This window comes from Rhipicephalus microplus, chromosome 6 (assembly GCF_043290135.1).
Source record: "Rhipicephalus microplus isolate Deutch F79 chromosome 6, USDA_Rmic, whole genome shotgun sequence".
Taxonomy (NCBI): Eukaryota; Metazoa; Arthropoda; class Arachnida; order Ixodida; family Ixodidae; genus Rhipicephalus; species Rhipicephalus microplus.
Genome location: NC_134705.1, coordinates 172,995,935 through 173,019,214, shown reverse-complemented (window position 1 = coordinate 173,019,214; position 23,280 = coordinate 172,995,935). Strand labels below are relative to the sequence as shown.

The window sequence follows — 23,280 nt, the reverse complement described above, 5'->3', positions numbered from 1 at the left end:
TAAGTGCACATTTAACTGGCTATTCTCGAGGACAGTGGCAGTGCTCAGCACTAGTTGTGCCTATGTGCTGTGCGATGTCGGTGCATGTTAAGAGAACACCACCTGGCGAAAATTTCCAGACCCTTCCACTACGGTGTCTCTCGTAATGATATTGTGGTTTTGTGACGTAAGACATTGTATCTTATTATTTTTGGCTGCATTTGTACGTTAACGTTTAGGTTCGAGCAGTGACAGCATGGCTTCATTATTTTCACTAGAGAGTTTGTATGCATGGGGCAATATGCTGGGAAAACGTTTTATTCCTCCTAATGATTTCTTACAGTGTTCCTATGCTGGTGGTTGCTATGTCTAGTAGTGCTAGCATTACTTGTCAGGCTGACTTATGACATTTTGTGTGCTCTTATGCGTTGAACTTTAAGCTGGCTTCACAAGATGATTTAGCACAATCTGACTAGTTGTTTTATTGCATTAGGACTTTAGTGCTGTGACCCACATCTAATGCTGCATGGTCCTGTTTTTGTGAGACTATAGCTAATCATAGTGTCTATGATTATGTCATGTATTACTTCATGCTTGTGTTATGTTTAAGAGCACTCAGTTATTAACTTCACTATCTAAGGGGTCATGTCGAACTATCACATTTATGGTCTGCTGTCTGTGTGGTCATCTTTGAAAACGAACATTTACATGTACTCTATAAAAGCTAAATGTATATATATTTTTCTCAAGTGTTAATATTTTCAGTCGTTGGAGAGAGTGTGAGCGTGGACACCAAATATTCTGAAGCATCATTTCTAACTTTATGTGAACACTAACAATGTATGTACACAAATGCAAGTATGTTGGTCATTATGTTACTTTAATATTTTTTTTTCTGTATTAGTCATGCGTCTCTCATAATCATACGGTGGTTTTGGGATGTTAAACCCCAAATTTCAATCATGTATTGGCCATTACCTCTATATTTATTACTTGAATAGGGGCTGCCGGTTTTATACTATGACTTCTCATTAACTAATATCCCTCAGTAAACAAGACATTGAAACGCTGTCATATTGCTTCCAGCTTGCATCATATTTATATCATAAGCACACCATGTTTCTCAATATGACCATGTGAATTTGCTCATTGCACTCACGTGCCTATTGTTTTGCCATTGAATAAATTTGTGCTGAAGGAATCTCGTACATCTGGGCTAGGGGGGCTTTTTATATTAACATAGTGTCTTTTCACTTTAGGCCCACACTAGTGCTATGACTTTGTTTTGTACTACTTTGCTTCTCTGTAGCTCTTTTTGTTATTTGCTATTATAATTATGTTATAGCTTTCTTATTTGCTTACTGCATACAAGCACTTCTGTCCATGAAGAATCTAACGACTTGTTATTTGATGTAGGTATGTTTTATTGCACTCAATAAATTACTCTGTTTAGTGATTATTTTCATTTCTGGTATTTCACTGCTTGTACTAAATGATTTCAAGTAATAAGCACACTATGTTTCTCAATATGACAATGAAAACTTGCTCTTTGCTCTGATGTTCCTAATCATTTTGCCATTGAATACATTTGGACTGAAGTAATCTTATTAGCAATAATGATTAGTTTGAAAATGTGGTGATTTATCTAGTTTTTTTTTAATGCTCATTATAAATTGTGATTTATGTGCTGGGTTTGTACAAAAGCACTAAGGGCACTGTTTTCAAGCAATTAGGCATGTGAATGATTGAGTTCCATAAACCTGTAAAACCAATAAACAGAACTTTAATGAAATATACATCATGGGGCTTTAGTGTAGGTTATTTTAAAGCAATACAATTACTAAGGCAATGTTGCATGTATTAGTAATAAAGTGTCAAAGTTGCAATCTGTGTAATGTTGCGCTCATTCAAAATCTGGGCTTTTTTTTTTCTTTATACAATCATTGGCCGTTTTGTTAAGGGTATGGCATGTTACACCGACAAAAAAAGAATTTTTTTATTTCATTGCTAAAAATAATATACACAAGCAAAGCTATGCATTGCAAATGCGTAGGAACACTGGAAGCCATTTACAAATGGCGCCAAAAACTTAGCCACCTGACAAATGCAAGGGCTTGTTTTAGTAGTGTCTTTCATCATCACTTCTACATTTATGTATATTTGTGTAATGAAAGTGGCTAGCAAACATGAATAGATTAATTTCCCACTGTTTTTTTCGTAAGTTACGGTTGCAAATTTTTTTAACAGTTACGCATTTGAAGCTTAGTCATTGGTTCACGTTGTGAGCACTTTCTGCACTTGTTTTTAAACATAAAGGTGCATTTTTTAAACATAAAGGTGCAAAAACTATCTTGAGTGATTGCACTTAATTTTTTCATATTACGTTAGAATTGCTTCAAAATATTCTTAACCTAAAGCTATAAAACACTGGGTGAGTCATAACTAAAAAAAAATAATATTATAATTGAAAAGTCTCTTCTGCTGTACGTGATATCTGCGGACAGTATTTTTTTTTCTTGTGAGATATATGTAGGAACCTGGTTTTAGAGGTCGGAGCTAACGCTGCCAATATGTAGAAGAGAGCGGGAAACAAGGGGGCAGAATTCAAGTATAAAACCAAGAGGTTGGAGCTAACGCCGCCAATATGTAGAAGAGAGCGGGAAACAAGGGGGCAGAATTCAAGTATAAAACCAATTATCTTAGAGGCAGTTGTTTCATTCAAGCGGCAGTTCTGTTTAAAAGATTTTAGTTTACTGTATTGCCATGGTGCTATTACTTCTGCATTCACTCACGTATGTGTGCCATCTCTGCTGTGACCAGAAGCACAGTCCACAAACGCACCAATTTAAGTTGATTGGTAGTTGAATCAGCGGCATTCGCTTACTTGGATGTCTTGTGAGACTTTTGGTTGGATTTCATCTTTTGGTTAAAATTTCACCTATGGAGAATCTTCGAGAGTTGGTGGAATTTTCGCATAAAGGGCTTGAAGTCTCCCATTTGGCCAGATCATCTGTCTGCACTAAGGTTAATCAGTTCATTTCTGTAATTTCTGTTTTAGGTATGTCTCTACTCCACTTCATGTGTGTGTCGCCACAGAAAAAGTAATTATGAAGGCTTCGAGCAACATTCAGTATAGGAGCAATGCTGGTAGACGTGGTGATTTTTTTCCTTCTGATTTTGTTCACTGCTGGTAACAATTTCTTCACCTCTTTTTGGCTTCTATGTGGCCCTTTTGATTATTGCCTATTACAACTGTGATAGATTCTTTATATTCCTACTGCATACAAGCACTTTGTTGCATCCATTAAGAATTGAACGACTTGTTATTTTATGTATGTTTTATGGTATTCTATAAATTTATCTCTTTTATAATTTTCACTTGTGGTATTTCAATGCCTGTACTAAAATAATTCAAGTAATAAGCACACGATTTTTCTCATTATGGCCATGTAAGTTCGCTGATTGTACTGGCATGCCTAATCGTTTTGCCATTGTGCACTCTTGTGCTGAAGAATATTACCAATAATCATTATTATGAAAGTGTGGTAATCCATCTAGGGATTTTTAAATGTTCATAATAAACTGTGATCTACTTGCTGTGTCTGTACCAGGGCACTGGAGGCACTCTTTTTAAGCGATCATGCATGTGAACGATTAAGCTCCCTAAAACTATTGAACCAGTACACAGAATTTTGATGGAACGTGCACCATTAGGCTTAGTGCAGGCTATTTCAAGGCAATGTAATTAGTGAAGTTTTGTGTAGTGTTCATGAAGTATCAAGGCTACAACCTATATAATGTTCACTTCATTTGATCTCTCTTTTTCTTTATACAATCAATGGTCATTTGTTTAAGGATATGGAGTAGATAGAGGAAAAGCATTTTTCAAATTTCACTATTTGAAATAATGCACACTATTTATATAGTGTGCTGTTTAGAAAGGGCACCAAAAGCAGCTCTTCAGGACAGCTGCAACGGCTTGTTTAAATGTTGTTTATCATCATCGCCTCTGCATGTATATATGTTTTTGTAATAAATATTGCTAGATAAGTTAAATGGATTAAATTCCTACTGTTTCCATAAATTCTGATTGCAAATTTTCCCCAGCAGTAAACCTTATGAAGCACACTCATTGATTCATGCTGTGGGCACTTTCTGTGCCTGTTTTTAAACATAATGCATTTTGTAACTATCATTGAAAAAACTTTTGAAACCTTTTGTGCCTTTTCTGGAAAACTATCTGGGCAATTGCACTAAACTTTGTTCAGATTACGCTTCAATACTTTCCGGATATTCTTAACCTAAAGCTATGAAAAAGTGTGCAATTCACGAGTAAGAAAATAAATTGTTAATTGGAAGGCCTCTTTTGTGGCATGTAACATCTGAGGCTAATATATATATTTTTTTTCTTGGGAGATGAATGTAAGAATCCTATTTTAGAAGCAGGTGTAAATGCTGGTAATATGGAGAATCGGAGTGCTATCCTTCACGCTATGCTGTTTGCCATATCTGAAAAAAGGTACATTTAATTTTGCACCTCGCTAAAGAATTTGGTATCTTAGAACAAAATAATGCCTAAAGCTACGTAGTCAAGATTGGCGGGTTCAAATCCCGGCTGCGGCGGCTGCATTTCCGATGGAGGCGGAAATGTCGTAGGCCCGTGTACTCAGATTTGGGTGCACGTTAAAGAACCCCAGGTGGTCGAAATTTCCGGAGCCCTCCACTACGGCGTCTCTCATAATCATATGGTGGTTTTGGGACGTTAAACCCCACAAATCAATCAATCAATCAATCAATCAAGATTGCACAAAATAAATGCCAAAAGCTTTCTCATTGAGCGCTTATAATTTTGCAATAAACGATGGAAGAGTACCTGAGATATAAAACTGAAACCAAGATTAATACTTTAATCTGCCACACACCTTTAAAACATGCTGACAGTGGTGTTCCTGGTAATGTACTGCAGTGTCACTTAATAGGATCAGGGAAACAAAGTGCCAGCTTTGCTGCTTTGATCTTTACATGAGAATGCAATTTATTGCACTAAGGAAGCTTCTGCCATAGAAAACCAGGAAAGAATGAGGACATCCTGCAGGGGCACTTGCTGCCTACATGTGTTTGGCGTGTTGCAACACCACGGACCCGAGCAAACGGGGGTCTGTCGCCCCCATGCCCATCCTTGTATGGCTGCACATTGTCCAAGCTTGCAGGAATAAATTCAATGAACTCGGCTGATGCTTTGAACCGGGACCCTTAAGTGCCCCTCATCACGTTGCAGAGCAAAATTTCAGTTGCGCGCTGAAAACTGTTAATTACCCCGTAGAGAGCATTCACCCGCTGGCGTGGGCTTGACTGCTGACCAGCGGGTTGCGGGATCAAATCCCTGTGGGAGGATCCGCATTTCGGTGGAGGAGAAACGCAATGGGCCCGTGTAGTTAGATTCAAGTGCACGTTAAAGAACACCAGGGGGGGTCAAAAAGTTTCAAAGCCCTTTACTAAAGCATTTCAAAATCGTATAGTGGTTTTAGGGCATAGAGCCCCAACAATTTTCTAATAGCCTTGTAAGAAACATTGTACTGCAAAAATTTTTGAAATTGCTCATTCCGAGGTAATGCTTACTGTTTTCATAAGTTCTAAAGCAACTGCACGACTCTGCAATGATTGCAATGCCGTAGAAACTGAACAAAACAAATCTGCTTCACATCCATGAAGCTGGCCTTCAAGTGCAGTTTAGCAAAACATTTTTCTTGCCTTTTTTCAGACATGCTAATGCTCAGTGAGTAAATTTGTGAGTGGTGCATAATAAAAGAGGCAACGGTGCACCTTTTTAGACCACGTACAAGCACAGCAATTTTTCTCCTCTAAGCTGTCTAATTATAACTCGTATTATGCTTCACATCAAAACACTTTGAAGGCTACTGAAAGATAACTCATGATTATCAAAGTAGAATGTTTCAAATTAAAATGGCTCCATGATAATGCAGTATATCCTCTGAAAAAAACTTACCAGCATGTCAATGTAGATTACGAATGATGAAATAGCCAGCTCAGAACGCAAATACAGTTTAAAAATGTATATTATGTTAGAACAATATTTGTAGACCTGATGATTTTGCCTGTGATTTTGTTCATTTATGGAGAATTCTTGTTTCCTTCTATCTCTTCCTAGGTAAACATCGTGAAGTATCGAAGGACTCTGAGGTCCCAAGTCAATGGAAGAATGTTATCTTGAACCCCATGCTGTCTACCTTTCTTGTAATATGCTGGTTACTTCATGTTATTGGCTGTGTTTTGTAATTTTATTGCAAATTTCTTACTGACCTTTGTATTACTTTACGTTGTTGAGTTCAGCATACATCGTGGCATACAGTTTTCTTTATAGATTACGCATCTAAAAAGATGTCAACTGATCTTAAAACATTGCAGCAAAACTGGAGAGGGCTGGGTGTTATGCTCCATGTATTTTTTAGCAACAATGTGTTTCACTAGCTTGGTCCTTGGGTAATTGCATACCTCTTATTTGAGCAAATCTGCATGGTAACCAGCCCTGTGTTTTGTGAAATTGTCTTAAGGCCCTTTTCAATGAAGAATTACTATTAATTATTATTAGTTCTCCTCATTTTTTGGTATTTCATAAATACGGCTCATACCTTAAAGCGTGAAAGCAATTGTGTGCGTGGATTTCTGTATGTGTAAAACAACTGTAGATAATTCTAAATTTAACCACCTTCCTCCATTATGTTATGCTTCATAATCAAGGAGTGCGGTTGCACTATAAAACCCTTTGATTTGAGCTTATATTCTTTTCGAATGAAAATCACCATTTCACTGAGCCAGCTTGTTTGTTTTTTTGCGCAGCTTCATCGTCTCCCATCGATCTATCGACTACGGATTACGAGGAGTCACAAGGGGGGCTCTGTCACCACTGCTACTTGTGCGACTATGAGACTGATTATCCGTCTCACCTGAGACAACACATGAAGATTCACACAGGCAAGCCGCCATTTCATTGCCACTTATGTCCCCAGAGCTTCAAACGAGGCTGCGCGCTGGATTATCACCTGCGCACCCACATGGACGAGCGACCCTTTAAATGCCTATCATGCTCTGAAGGCTTCGCCGAGATCTCCTCATTAAGAAATCACGTGCGCCTCCACGGGCACCAGGATCTGTTTAAATGCCCTTCGTGCTCCAAAGCCTTCGCAGTGAAGGCCGCATGGGATCATCACGTGCGCACTCATACCGGCGAGCGTCAATTTAAGTGCCCTTTGTGTCCACGAATCTTCGCGGGGAGGTCCTCACTGAGACCCCACCTGCGCACTCACACAGGCGAGCGTCCATATAAATGTCCCACGTGTGATATGAGCTTCGCCATCTGGACCACATTGAGGAATCACATGGTCATCCATACGGGTGAGCGGCCCTTCAAGTGCCACCTGTGTCCAAAGACCTACACCAGAAAATCCAGGTTAAGTTCCCATCTACTCATCCACAAGGGTGAGCGGCCGCACAAGTGCCCCACCTGCTCTCGAAGCTTTACGGAAAAAGGCGACCTGAAAAAGCACATGCCCATTCATCTAGAGGAGAGGCCATTCAAATGTCCTTCATGCTCCCACGGCTTCAATCAGAAAGCTGCCCTCAAAAGGCACATGATTCTGCATCAGCAAAAATGACCATTTACGTGTAAGGTCCTCGTAAGAGACCTGATTTGGCAGGAGCAACAGGGATGACTTTTATCAATGTTCTGGTGTAAAAGGGTGTTTTCTTGTTTCTTTTTCTTCTTTTTTTTAACAGGGATGATCGATTGTTCTCAGAGAGCTGTGAGAGCGCTGAGCTGCATGAAAAAAAATTATGCGGTGGTTCAAGTAGTGATGTTTAGACTTTATTATTGTCACTATGACATGATTACGTAAGCAGTATTAACATGGGAACAAATAGCTCTGGACATTGCATTGTGATAGAACGATATACATAAGTGCCTTGTCTGTCATTTTATTATTGTCCCATGTGTAGTGCTGTTTGTTTCTATCTTAAGTTGAAGTACCAACTAACCTCGTTAGATGAACTGCTGGTATTTGCAGTAAAATGTGGTAATTGCAGTAAAAGCCATAATTCATCATTGTCGTCAGCTACTGCATGAACAATTTGCACAAAATTCCTTGCAAGTGTTTAGCAGATACCACGCTTCTCAGAAGAATCACGAAGAATAGCATAGGGCATGCTGGCCTACTACCCGAAAAATTTCTTATTAATGCCCTAGTGAGTATCAAGCAAGTGTGCTTACAGTAGTTACCCAATTAGTGTTTTGAAAAGGCTCTGAAAGACAGCTCTTCTAGCTTTCGCTGTGACTGTGCTGTGCCTCCCGCGTAGGCCGGGCATTTTCTTTCTTTGATTTCATTTTTAATTTTTTTTATAAGTGATACGTGTAACCTTTCACCTGTCAGTGTTTTTGTTATACCACTCCCAAACAGAGTTTTTCACATTTAATGTTGTATACTTTCTAAAACTATTTTTTGTAGTATTTGGTAGCCACCTAGCAACATGTGCATTTTTTCACGATAGACTGTATGCCGTTCTTTGTATTCCTTGTTGTTTTTTCCATTTCTGTTCTTTGTTCATTTATATGTAAACCTGAAACTCTGAAGTAATGAACTGCTTTATTTCCTGTTTTTCTAAAGTGTGCAGATCAATGTCATAAAGGGCCAGTAAACAGCTCTGAGGTCCAAATTTTTTTAAGAGATATATGTGCAGTTTTTTTTTTGCGAACATGCTGCCACAAGAATTTTGCGAATAGGTGTTATATTAAGGAAGTAACAGGGGTTAGAACGTCGGTCTAAGCTGGTTTCAAATTTTCACGCGGCTTTGCCCCCCTTCTCTCTTTCATGAAGGGAAAGGCGTAGCCCATCGTTGTGACTCCGCGCACTTCAGCAACGTGACACCACGTCAGCGATTGATGTCATCGGCGAACTCGAACGGTCACAACGCGCTTCCACTTGCTGCAAAGCGTGGTTGTTTGTTTACGGTTTGCCGCATCAGTCGCGGGTCAACCTTGTAAGCGTCAGGTGCGAAGTGTCGACCACAAACGATCAGGTCTCCGACGTACGTCGCTCGATGGCCGATTTGCATCAGCCATGCAGCGCGCAGGGCCCCATCATCGTGAGGCACCTGGTGCCCATGCTTCTCCGCTGCCCAGTCGCATGATTTGCAGCCAACAGAGCAACGCTTTTTACCCGTGTTGCTCATGTCAAGGGCGAAGTACGTTTGTACGTGCACACAGGCGCTATAGTTAAGCGAGGAGTGTACATGTGCACGCGACAACTGTAAGGCTGGTTCTTTCACCGCAGTGCCGAGAAACAAGGGACCGTTTCGTAGCTGTGGGTGGGAACAGGAACTGACATTGACTTCACTACTGTTTTTTCACACCTGATTTAAACCAATCGGCGAGCTGCGTGCTACGTCACGTCACTGATCGCCGAGTTGACGTCACTGCGCGTGCAAGGGGGTCGGTCAAGTGTAGGAAAGATGCGCGGGAATCGTTTTTCGAAATAGAGGCTCTGCGCGGCGCGCAGCGCTGTAATATTCAGAAAATGTGATCGCTGCGGTCTAATCTACTAGTTGCCGAGCTTGTATGGGGGGGGGGTGTAAAAAAAGTCGGAGCCTGTTTTTGGCCCTTTAATGTCTTCATATTTGTACTTTGCGGATTATTGATGCCATGGAAGAAGGGATAGAAGCCTTGTCAATATGCTAATATAGCAGCTTTTAGCTCTTCTTCTTGCATTTTCTTCCCACAAGTTTTGTAAGAAATATGCTGAAATAAATTTAATTAAATTATTCAAGACATTTTATTTCCCTTAATGATTCTCGGCAGTGTTCTTTCCTGACCACATAACATCAACCGCGGCGTCACAAGTTGAATAAAAAGTTAGTTATTTGTTCTCGTGAACGACCACAGCTTTACTTTGTCAACTCCAAACCCTTTTTTTTGTGCACCACTTACTCAAGCACGCATGAAAAAAGCACTTTTATGTTAGTAAATCACTAACTGTAGGTGTGCATTTTGCAATAAGAAGAGTCTCATTGGGGTATTTCAATATGGATGCTTAATAATTAATGGTGTTTTGGTGAACTGAGCAGCGTTACTCCAATTGAGTACAGTTGAATCTTGTTATAACGAATGCTGGTCGAGCAAAGTATCGGTTTAGTGAATCTAATGCAAGCGTTGATTGGTCACACCTGGTTTCAGTGAAATATGTTTTTAAAATGAAAATGTGAGAGAAGCTGTTATATTGACTTTAGTGAACAAACATTTGGCACACTGTGCAAGGCTTAATACCTCAAAAGTAGCATCAAAGTAAAAATAAATATTGAAACACAAGCACATTGTTATAGTCTGCAAAACTGTTAATAATCATTGTCATTCATATAAAATAAAGAAAAGGCACATTCGACTGCTTGCTTCAACAGATGAACTTAAGATTCAAATATCTCAAGGGTACAGGCAGAGATTAACTATGTGGGGGTTTTGAAGCCTAAAATAATGCGTTTTTGTATCTAGCATTATTATACAAGCCAGACTGTCGCTAATTTTCATCTCTACCATTGGACTGAATATCAGGGTTAACAAATTGATTGTCTTGATGCTACTTCGTAACGACAAGTTCTGACTACTAATTTATATAAGGGCACTGCATACACGATCTCATAATTCATGTAGTGATTCACGGAAAGTGCGACCGTAATAAAATCTGATAACGCCTTACACTCGGCTCTTAAGGAATAGCTTTGAAGAAAGCATGCCGCCATTACACACCTGACTAGTGGCGGTGGGGGTGGAGAAATTGAGTAGAGTCTCTTGTATGAATTTCGGAAAGCTAAAAGTGCGGCAATGCTGTCTGTTCGGTTCTGTGGTTTATCATGGTTCAATTGTGAAATTAAGTATTTGAATTTGTCATGAGAAGTTCGTGTTTGCTTGTGCACGCGTGACACTGCTTGCTAATGCAGTCAGTATTGGAACATCTGCTGCTCTATAATGTGCTTAAACTACGTGCCTTGCTTTGTATAAAGCATTCTAATGAGTTGCTGTTTCTATCAGCTCTTGCTTCGCCTTTCAAATAGAGTTATGAGTTTTGATTTGCTCTTATGTGTTACTTTACGCTGACTTCACAGGACAGTTTAGCTGTTCCATTTAGTTTGTAGGGAAGTATGTGACAAGTTGTTTTATTTGTATTAAGACTGATGTTGCCACCCACATATAATGCTGCAAGCTCTTTTCTTTTGATGGTGATGTTACAGGGTCATAGTGTGTATTATGGAATATTACTTTGTACTGGTATTACATTTGAGAGCACTCATTCATTAACTCCGCTCTCTGAGGACTTATGTATGTCTTTAGTCAATACCAATTGTATGATATCTAACTTGCAAAGTTAACTGTCGGTGCTAACATTGTAGGTAATCGGATATATACATTTTCACTAGAAAAGCTCATGGAATGTGGTTGTGCGTTTCTACAATAAGATGTCATTCTTTTTCACTTTTAGCCTCTACTAGTGCTCTGACCATGTTTTTGTGCCTATATGCTTTTCTGCAGCTCTTTTTATTTTATTGCTTATTAATAATCTGTGTGAAATTTCTTGTATATTTCGGACATATAAGCACGCTTATCCTGTGTAGTTCTCAAATTACACCCGCTTGTAACCATTTTGTTCAATTCATTAAGCATTTAATCATTTGTCACTTGATGTAACTGTTTTATTTAGCTCAATAAACTACTGTTTCATGATTACTATTCATTTCTTATGTTTTAATGATCATGCTGCAAGTATTCTAATAATAAGTACCTTATTTTTCTCAGTATTTCCTTGTAAGTTTGGTGATGGCATTGATATGTTCATTTGTGTTGCTGTTGAATGCATTTGTGCAGCAGGAATTTTTTAGTAATAATCAATACTCTGCAACTGTGGTGCTTCGTGTGGCTTTTTTTGTTTTTGTAAATGCTCCGAACTTTGTTTTGTTTAGCTGCTGCGTCTGTATTAGGGCATTACACCAGCGGCGGATCCAGGCACTCTTTTTTTTTGGGGGGGGGGGGGGGGGGGGGGGAAGGGGTTCGCTGAAGTAACATAGCAGAGGGGGCGTAGTCATAACCTATTATTTTTACTAGCAGAAAAATCTTTTCCTAGCATAAACACTGTTAATATGTGCTCAAAGTGGTTTCACTAATTTGTCTGATTGGTGATTGAAGGTGGACTGCGAGCACTGAATAGAGGGGTGGGAGGTGTTGACAAAGAGTTAAGGGAAAAATGATTGCCCCTCCCGCCCCCCCCCCCCCCCCCCCCCTCTACATCCGCCATTGCATTACACACACGGTTTTCAAGCAGTCAAACATGTGAACAGCTGAGCTCCGTAAACCCGTGAAACTGCTTGGCAGAATGTTCATGTAATCAACGCCATCTATCCTAGTAGGGGCTATTTCATGGTAAAACTATTACTATGGCAACGTTATGTTTGTTCTTTATCAAGTTTTAACATGGTATTAAAGTGACATTTTTTTCGTATACCAAGTAAATTTACATTAGTAAATTAGTTTTTTACAATTCTAAAATTACTGCGATTGTCGTGAAGAGATGCTTTGGTAAACGAAAGAACATGCAAAACGAAAATGCAGTTTGAAATGCAACCTTTAAATTCCCACACCAGACACCAAGATTTCAAAGATTCTGACGGCATCTGCTGGTCTTGCGTAGCTTGTAATAAGTAAAAATAGAGAACATTGTCCTCTGAGAGAAGACATAAACTTGACTTACCAAGTTCTGGCAAATTTTTTGGTGCCGAAATCACCACATTAAGACAAATACAAATTGAAATCTACACGCGACCCGATTTCGGTGTGCAATTTAAAAATGAAATTTCAACCTTTCTTTTTTCCTCTATTAATAAGTGTATTGCACTAAAATTAATAACATTTGAGTTCTCGTAGTATAATATCTCTGTATAAACCAATTCATTCTTTTACTTTGTCCTGCTTTATTTCATTTCGTGCCAGTTGTGTAGTGTGCAATAAAACCTTTGTTTGTTGGCATTCCTGATAATGCACTGCTGCATCACTGGATCAAAACAGACAAAATTCAAGCCCAAGTTCTTTAGTAATAATCAGCTCTCGCTTCACCTTTCAAACAGAGTTATGAGTTTTTATTTGCTCTTATGTGTTGAACTTTACGCTGGCTTCACACTATGCTTTGATTTTTACATGTGGCGTCGCGACACTATGGACACAAGCACGTTGGGGTCTGGCATCTGTCCAATCTTGCAGAAGATTCCTTTAAAAGTGTGTTGATGCTTTGGATTGGGAGCCTTTAGGCATCGGGTAAGGAAAGTAGATGCACTGTGGCTTCTGGTTTGTTGTACAACTGTCAGACTCGCTATAGTATGTGTTTGCCAATGTTTCGAGGATTTGCAGCGAATGTTCTAAATGCATGCTTTATGCATGTGAAACAAGTCTGATTCACATGCGTAAAGCTGGCTTTCAAGTAAAATTTGGTAAAACATTTTTTTTGCCATTTACATGCTTATGGTTATTGAGTATAGGTTCGTGAGTAGTGCATAATACAAGCTGCGACTATGCTTCCTTTTACACCACATACAGGCATAGAAATTGTTCTCCACTAAACCGTCTCACTTTAACACAGTATAGCAAAGTAACATCTCACAAGAAAATAAGTTCGTTATTACAGAAAAATTTGTTATAAAGGTATATTGCTAACAAGTTTTCTATTGCAAGACTATTCTCTATTACTTAGTTATAACCAATATTTCATTATTTCTGGGTTCGTTATATCGAATTCTGAGTGTATTATACTTTATGTCAAATCACTTTGAAAGCTTCTGAAAGATAACTTGCGTTTATGAAAACAGAATGCCTCAAATGCTGTCCCCGTGTTGTCTATCATTCTTGAAATATGTCATAATCCCAGCTGCGGCGGCTGCATTTTCGATGGAGGCGAAAATGCTGTAGGCTCATGTGCTCAGATTTGGGTGCATGTTAAACAAGCCCACGTAGTCCAGATTTTTGGAGTCCTCCACTACGGCATCTCTCATAATCATATGGTGGTTTTGGGGCGTTAACCGCACATATCAATCAAATCAATCAATCATGGAATATGTCGTGTTATTTCATGTTAATGGCTGTGTTTTGTAATTTTATTGCAGATTCCTAACTGACTCTTTCAGTGGTTTTCTATTTACGCAATACGAGTTCATCTTTTTCTGTGTACTCACGTATTTGGTCTCTGTAGTTTCTAGAGTGTTCACTTTCTGGTGTGTCTTTTAAAGTAATGCTATCGCTTGAAGACAGTGAAATGTATTGAACATGAAAGTTCATGTATTACAAGCACTATTATACAAGCTCTTGCTTAAAAGAATGTAAATTGTTGATAAAAGGTCTTTATTTTCACTAGGCGCCAAATTTTTTATTGTTTTTAACTTAGTCATACCTATTGCCCTTTAGAACACTTTCCTTTACTGTTTCAATAATAGCATTGAAGGACTATGAAGTACTACTTCTGTTGTACTTCACGTTGTTCAGTTCAGCATACAATCTTGTATACTTTATGGCATACTTACGCATCTAAGGGAATGTCAAGGGATCCTAAAACATTGCAGCGAAACTGTAGAAGGCAAGGGATTGTATTCTGCATATTTTCTTAGCAACAGTGTGTTTCATTAACTTGGTCCTTTAGTAATTGCATACGTGTATGTTGAGCAAATTTACATGGTTGATTAACCAGCTCCATCTTGTGTGAAATTGCCTTGAAGTGTTTTTCTTTGAAGAATTAATCTCAGTTAACATATGTCAGTTAACATGTGTCAGTTAACATGTGTCAGTTAACATTATCCCCCCCCCCCTCTCATTTCCATGGTACTATTTCATACTTAAGGCTCTGAATGTAGAAGCAATTGTGTGTGTGGATTTTTGTATCTGCAGAAGACCTCTAGGTAGTACTAAATTAACCCCACTTTGTCCATAACATTGATTTATAATCAAGTCATGCTGTTACCCTGTAAAACCTTTGAATTGGATTTTATATTGTTTTCAAATGGAGATCTATACAGTGAACTCTTTTTAAACAGGGCCTGAAGGTACCAAGAAAATGTGTTCCCGTTTAACAGCAGTTTCGTTTACTGAGAGATGAACAAAGGTGGGGAAAGTAAAAAAACAATGAGAGTCTACTGTATTTGAGTAAACCGACTCATTTTCTTTTCACAACTTTGTGGTCTCTTACCCATCCAGCAACTACGTATTTTAATAAGCACATTATAGTATTATTTGTACATTATTAGCAAAAGTATTTTTAATAAGAACATTATTATGCTCAATGTTGCCATGTAGGTTTGGTGATGGTATTGATAGGCTTATTTGTCTTCCCTTTTAATGCTTTCTTGTTGAAGAAATTTTATAGATGAGTATAAATACTGTGAGAATGTTGTGATCCTTCTAGCTTTTGTTTATGTGCACAAATAATTGCGATTTACTACCGCATTTGTACTAGAGCATTAAACGCACTCTTTTCAAGCAATTACGCTTGTGCACTATTGAGCTCCATAAACCTGCTTAATACATTCAGGGCTCGATATAACGAATTATCAGTTATAACGAAGTAAGTAACCAATAGCTTTCTCATAGATACAGTGTTGCAAATAATTGTTTATAACGAATTTTTTGCTATAACGAAGTATTTTTGTGGCATATGTGACTTTGTTATAGCGACGTTTGAGTGTACGCAGATTTTCAAAGGGCCCCTCTACAACTGACATCACAAATTTTAGCTAGATGCTGGAAGCTTCTGCGTGCCCGATAGAGAACATTATGCCAGATAAATTTTTCAATTGGTTCATTATGAGCTGAGAATACACAACGTTCTGGAGCGGCATGAAACCATGTTGCAAGGAGCCGAGCTCGAAATATTTGCAACTCACCCCTCATAGCCTTTGCAAGCTGAGTTTCTTGCCTGCCTTCTTAATCATCAAACTGGAAGGATCACACACACTATGTGACGTATACGTGACGTGCCAGAGCAAACCCAAGCCCCCAAGCTCGAATCCGGTGTTTTCGTGTTGTATCGGTGTTCTCTCTGGTTGACTTCCTGTTATGGGCGTGAGAACAGCGATATCATGAACCAGGGTCGCATGAACATTTAGTTATATGCATGTGAATAAATTAGGGTAACGAGTGATTGAATGTGCCATAAAATTACTTCCGTTGTCAGGGCTGGTGTCTGCTCAACGTGCAAACCGCTAGAGCACGAACACATGCGAAACAAAGGCAAATTTTGCATCTCGGCGTAATTCGCAGTATTTCATTTGTGTGTCTTATCATTCCTCTCAAGTTTCATTATTTATTGAAGCAACAAATTACACAAATTACACATATAGCATCAAATAACTATCACAGTATCATGTGCTACTTTGAGCAATGCCAATGCAGATGTCTATGTAGGCGAGAGACATCAAGGCACTTTTAACCGCTTAAGGCTATTTTTTGTCGCACATCATCCACTCCTCCCTTTGGTGCGCTCCCATGAGACCAATAGCAAGCTGAATCCAGCTTTGAATTTGACCTATTTTCAAGGCACAGAGCGTTCCAAATTTTCCTAGATGTGATTGTGAACATTCAGTGTATGCATTCAGTTTATTCAGTTTATTCATTTATTCAAAATACAAAATTTGTAGAATGTAGTATGCAGACGAGGGTGCCAAAGTCAAGCGACTGCAGTGGGACCCTCGGTTAACAATAACAATAAAATAATAATTATAACAGCACGTAAAATACGCAACATAAGTGAAAAGTAAACAGTGAACTTACATAAAATAACATCAAGTAAACAAAAAAGGCAGTCAGAATGCGACACAAGAATAATAGTAATAAGTTATACAAGTAAAACATAATCACGCCATAAAGCAATAACCTAAATTTGCAAAGGCTTACCAGTTTCATGCCCGGAATACATAACAATCGTTAAGTAATCATCGTTGTCAACCTAGTTATGCAAGATGAAGTTTTTAAGTTCACGTTTGAATGCATGAAAAGATGATGATGATTTTAGTGTACAGGGCAGGTTATTCCACAATTTAATGACCGCGAAGGCGGACGTCATTTTGCCATAATTGGTGTTACATTTAGGTAAAAGGAAGTTGTGACTGTGGGCGAATCTAGTGCTATTGGTGTTAGTGAGTAAACTAGCATCAATAAAATCAAACACAAGCTGTTTGTTAAGTTGTTTATATAACAATATGATTAAGTGAAAATTAAATAAGCCAGACACAGTAAGAGTACAGTTAGCCTGAAGGAGTGGGGTAGCATTAGAATAAAATGAACTGTTGGTAATGATGCGAATGGCCTGATTCTGAATGTGCTGTACAGATGAAATATGAGTGTTATATGTATTTCCCCATGATGTGATGCCATAGGTGATGTGACTATGCATGAAGGCAAAGTATAAAGACAATAAGGCTTCAAGTGAAAAAAAAAGGACGAGATTTGATGAGTGATCTTATACCAAATGCTGTTTTTTGTTTGACGTAAAGAATAAGATTGGTGAACTTTAAATGAGGGTCTAATTTTACGCCCAGAAAACACACACAGTTAGACGCAGGAATGAAATGATTGACAATGAACACTTGTGGAATGAAAGGTAGCATTTTTTGTGATGTTTTAAAACAAACCATGAACTAAGTTTTGAGCGGGTTTAAAATTAAGTTGTTTAAGCGACACCGTTCAACGACATTAGTCAGTTCTTTGTTCAACATATTGATCAGAGTAGATAATGATTTATGATTGATGCTTGTTTTCAGGTTAATCCAAAAAAATCTGACAAACACCGGCTTGTAAAATATTTGGCCATTCAAATTAATACAATAAACTCTTGGTTTGCAAGGGGCCTTCTCAATATTTAAAGGGAATTTTCAAAGATAAGAATAATCATGCGACAGAAGTGCACCTCTATCAGTGGCACTAACCTTTGAAAGTATGCTTGCATCTTTTACAACAAGCTTCGAGGCTTCGAGGTTACAACAAGCTTCGAGGTTCAATACAAACAAACGTAATTATTTTGTATTGAAGTAGTTATACTTGTGTGTATACTTGTTTTTGTGGTCTAACCCTTCATACATATTGAGTACACTTACTGGGTTCATACAATATTGTGGTCAGGTTTCATCTAAAGGATTCATCTAAAGTTTTGGTATATTGAGAAAGATATTAAAAACTAGGCCCTCTGATTTGAGGACCAGCTTGACTAGCTCCAGTCTCCCAAATGTACAATTTGGTGATAATATACAGCGACATCAAAAACAGCCCTATTAACAGGGTAAATAAACAGTAAGTGAGAAAGAAAAATGAAAGAATGAAGAAGCATGATTATCAGTAACAACTTGAAGCAATTTCACTGGAAATTATTATTGCTGAGTCCACATTTCAACACCTTATTATGCAATATTAAACACCTAATTTTAGAAAATTGATGATTTGCTAGAAATCAACTATAGTAAATGCCAAACTTTTTCCCATAATATAAGCTCTCGAAAACAACCTGCGAATTTCAAGAATAATTAACTCCGATAATATGGAGCCCTAATCTTAGCAGATCAAAACCATCGAGAGTAGGTATCATGTTTCCTTCAATACAAAGCTGTTGACAAGAGGTTAAGATATTTTAATTTGACTGATGTTGATATAGTCATTGAGGTCGGAAATGCAAGAAAAGAAAAGCTTGATAATTTAATAAAAAAAAGAATACAGGTTGCTTTTGTAAAAACAAAATAGCAGCGCGATCATATAATAATTTTTCTGTACAAATCACATACACAGAGCACCAACATATTGGAAACGGAATAAGTTCCTTAAGCAACATGAACACCGACACATAGAGTTTATATTGGAGTGCCAGATTACCTTTTGATCTTTGTTTTTTGACCACCACCTGCCGAACAGGAAATGCATCCCTTACCTAGCATGTTTGTTTGCGACTCATGTGGTCATTAGCATGGTGGTTACATTGTTGATGAGCATGGTCGAGATTGGCACTTCGTGAGATATGAAGTTATTCGAAAATCATTGAAACGGCATCAGCCTTAAGCATTGGCTTTTTGCCTTTCAGGAACATAGGTTCTTCATTCGTGTTAAGGAGGTATGATAGGGTAAACCCCCCAAAAATTGAATTTGCAATTTTGAGCCCCAAAAATCCTCTGTACTCTGAGCAACAAACCTATGGAAGCCTGTCGTCGAGCGGCCGCTCTAAGCGGTTTAAATGCCGTGCCGAAGTGCGCCACACATTTCCTGGCGTAAGCAGTTTGCACACATAAAACTTCATTTTTCTAGAATTTTGTTTCCTGTAAATTTTTCAACTTCAATGTACCTTTTCTAAAAAAGTATTGAAGCAATTTTGATGAAACTTTGTATGCATTAGCTACAACAAATTAGAAGCAATCTGAACTAAAGAAATTGCTGATTTCATAAAAAGGTGAAGCTGTAAAAAAATTACACAACAATCCACAACCTCCCTGGTGTTGTGAAAGCAGTATTTTTATTTTTTTTACAAGGACTTCATAAAAAATGTAATATTTTTTTTGTTCACATGTAACCTGTGAGTCTTTACAACAACACAGCTAAATACAGTGACATTCCTTGCAGTAGTTGTAGGGAAGAGGTACATTGAATAAGTGAACCTCCTAAATTTGGGAGTTGACCATAGGAAGGATAAGCAACCTAGGCATAAAAAACTGTCACTTGATACCCTGTGGCATTTTTTGTGAGCACATAAAATTTTATGTGAATACTCGCAGCCGTTTCTAAAATAATACACTAAAATTGACATATATTTACCCTAGCACACCCCCTTAAATGGACCCTAAAATGGTTTTGGCAATTTTGTACAAACACATTGGACCGGTAGGCCAAGTCCTAAAAGTCATTTAGAGGTGAAGAACTCTGTATACATAAAATCAGGCAACTAGAATGTGACGTCACAAATCGGTTGAGTTCAACGAACTACATAAGGCGGGCGTTTTCACCGAATCAGCGGGGCGTGGAATCGGCATGGCTTCCGCGATGTCGTTCACGTATTTTCTGTTGTTTTTGCAGGTCAGTGGCGAAATTCTTGATCAAAATTATGAAGTGTTTATTTTGCCGATTCCATGCCAAATGTTATTTGATTGTGTTGTGTAAACTGATTTGAGCTTAATGTGTAAGCTGTGTAATTTATTACAACGCTTTAAAGCTGCGAATTGCTGCATATTTGTGCAGATCGCTGAGTCCCGGCCAAACGAGTTTTCAACAGCCCGTTCACAGAGCGACATGCTCTGGCCATTTGACGTCACTGTGGCTGCTGATCTCATTCGCTGCCATGGGCTGTAGAATGTGCAGAAGTAAGAACAGCTGGTAGGGTGGCGGCACCTGTCGGAGCAGATATGAAGCACTCTGCGACCTTTGTCTCTGTTGTTAGACGACATGCGTGCAACCTGTCGGTGTGATTTCGAAGGTCTAGGTTGGTAAAAACTCAAATCATCAAGCGCGCTCATGAGAGCTCTGTGATCGCCAGCGTTGCCAGTGTACCTCATGAGTTGAGGAAGCCCAGCGGAGGTGAGGAGGAGGGTATGATACAATTTAATTTTCTGTAGTGGCCTTGGTGCAAGTCTTGTCACTATAAATTGGTGCAAATGGTTTGATGATGCTCTAGCCGAAATGCTGACAAAACTGTGAAAAAAAAAAAAAATTAGGCTTGTGCGAATATTTGAATGCTTCGAATATTTGAACAAATAGTTGAGTATTCGAATTCGCTTTGATTCGAACTTAAGTTATTGAATATTTTCGAAGTATTCGCAGTGAACGAATAAACGTATATTAATTCGCGTGTCATCGCCTGTAAAGGTGGTTTCACTGCAATGTAGGGGTGCTAACTAGTGAAAACACCTACAACAAAAATTTTTTTTTTTTGTGAAGCCCCTCTTCAAATTTAAAGGGGCCCTGCAACATTTACTGATCATGGTCAGAAAACGCTGCCGATCGGTAGTCGAGGCTACCGAAAACACACGAGGCAAATATTGTAGGGAAGCACGTGGCCTGTAATTCACAATAAATTTTCAAAGCTAAAAACTCCTTTCTTTCCTCGGCAAAGGACACTATACAAGCTCAAAAATCACTTGTTGCAGCCAAGAAGAAATATAAGGCTCTGGTCACAGGCGTTGGCAGTTTTGAGCATGGTGCGCTCGTTGTTACCGGGGCCGCCGGTTGCCCACGAGTACGTGCACGATCTCACTGGAAAGCTGCGTATTCGAAGAGAAAAAAAAAAGGGGGGCTCAAGGTTACGAGGTGCATGTGGAGTATTTTCTTTCGCCGTGCCATTCCTCCCTGCTTATCTTTCAGCTATTTCATCAAGACGAAAAGAGCGAATGCAATTGCAGCGTGCAACAAATATTTAGAACTTCGCTTGTACTAGACTGATTCTAGAAACATGCGGAAGTAAATTTGTGAGGCAACGGCATGTTTACTGGCTGCATGGCTACTTGAAAAAGTGTTGCTGGGCCCCTTTAATATAACATGCTACCATCAAATCAATTCTTCATTTTATTAAGCTTGTTATGATGGCTTATATGGCCCAAGTATAATAAATTTTAAAACATTAAGTATCTTACAGGTTATTACTCACATCCTACCGAAACTACTCCTCAAGGTTGTTTTGACTTCCTTTGAACGAAAGAATAAATGGCATTTGCACAGAGCTCCTATGTTAATTCAAAATAAATATGGTGCAGGTTAGTTGGGTCATCATATTCTTTTTTTTATATGTCATACATACTATTCGCTTCGAACCAAAAATTTACTATTCCCACATGACTAAAAAAAACCATTTCATGGTCTCTTCAAAATCATATGCAGTAACATTGCCCGTGGAATCGAAATGATTCACTCACACTTGTCTGTACTTTGACTCGAAGTTAAAATCCCCACTTTCCTGTGGCGGTGTGGCCCACTTCCATTTCTCGCACTGCTGCTTGCCTAATGGTAAAGAATAACCACATATTTTTGGTTCCCTTGTAGCCAGAGCCACACCCCGACACGCAGCACCTGATATGCCTCCTCGTCCTGAGATAATGTTTTCGCTAACATAAACACACCATATCCAGTTGCTTGTCTCACACTTAACGGGCATTTTCATCCACGGACAGTGCCAGTGATCGTCTCTGTGGCGCCCTGCGCCGAATTGTGTCATTTTCGAACAGCGTATGAAGCTGGCCAAGAGTGTGACAGCGCAGTTTCGTGACCATAAGGAGTATCGAATGACTGTGGCATTAGTAAAAGTAAACTATTGGAGATATGTGTGCCCAAAAGACGTTTGGCAGTCAGCAGAGCCACATTCTGTCAAAGTGTGATCTCTGAAAATGCCACAACTTTCTATATAGTACATTTCTAGGAAATTAGTTGTGTTTTGATGAGTAGTAAAGCATTCTCAACTATAGAACTCAACAATGATTACAGTGCCAAAGGCATGGAGCCAAACAAGTCTGCTTAACATTCATAAAGCTGGCTTTGAAGTGCACTTAAGTAAAACATTTTCTTGCATTTTTTGCACATTCTAATGCTCAGTAAGTAGATTTGCGAGTGGTGCATAATAAAAGTGGCAACTATTATCCCTCTTAGGCCGCGTACAAGCATCACATTTGTTCTCTGCTAAGCAATCTCGTTTTATTTAACACATTTTGTATTTCCACAAAAGGACTTTGAAAGCTAATGAAAGATGATTCATTCTTATCAAAGTAGGATGTATCAAAGAGAGCTTACCACCATGACAGTGTAGATTACTCATGATTAAATAGCTAGCTCGAAATGTAAAAACAGTTTAAAGTTCAATTTGTATTAGAGCAATATTCGTAGACTTGATGATTTTGTCTGTGATCTTGTTTCCTGATGGTAATGTCTTGTTGCCACGTTTCTCTCTCTAGGTGAACGTCGTGAAATATCGAAGAACTCGGACGTTCCCGTTTACCGGAAAGATGTTAAATTATGAAGCTCATGCTGTCTATCTTTCATGGAATATGTTGTGTTACTTGTTATTTATGGCTGTATTTTGTAACTTTATTGTGTAATCGTTACTGACCCTTTCAATGGTTTCCCAACACTTTAATAGTTTATCGTTTTCTGTGTTGCTGACGCATCTGTTTTCTGTAGTTTCTAGAGTGTTCACTTTTTGGAGTTTTTTTAATGTAATGCTGTCATCCTAAGACAATGAAATTTATTGCACACAAAAGTTA

At 38.6% G+C, this 23,280-nt stretch overlaps 1 protein-coding gene across 1 annotated transcript in view; it reads left to right on the top strand.

Annotated features, from left to right (window-relative positions):
• Window positions 1-4,214: 4,214 nt before the first annotated feature.
• LOC119167143 (uncharacterized) overlaps window positions 4,215-23,280 on the top strand; it is a 30,614-nt gene continuing 11,548 nt past the window's right edge. The window contains exons 1-3 of the mRNA XM_075867916.1: window positions 4,215-6,234; window positions 6,838-7,650; window positions 21,181-21,231. Of these exons, the coding sequence (XP_075724031.1) occupies window positions 6,192-6,234; window positions 6,838-7,650; window positions 21,181-21,231 (907 nt within the window). The 5' untranslated portion in view covers window positions 4,215-6,191. The remainder of the gene's footprint in view (window positions 6,235-6,837; window positions 7,651-21,180; window positions 21,232-23,280) is intronic.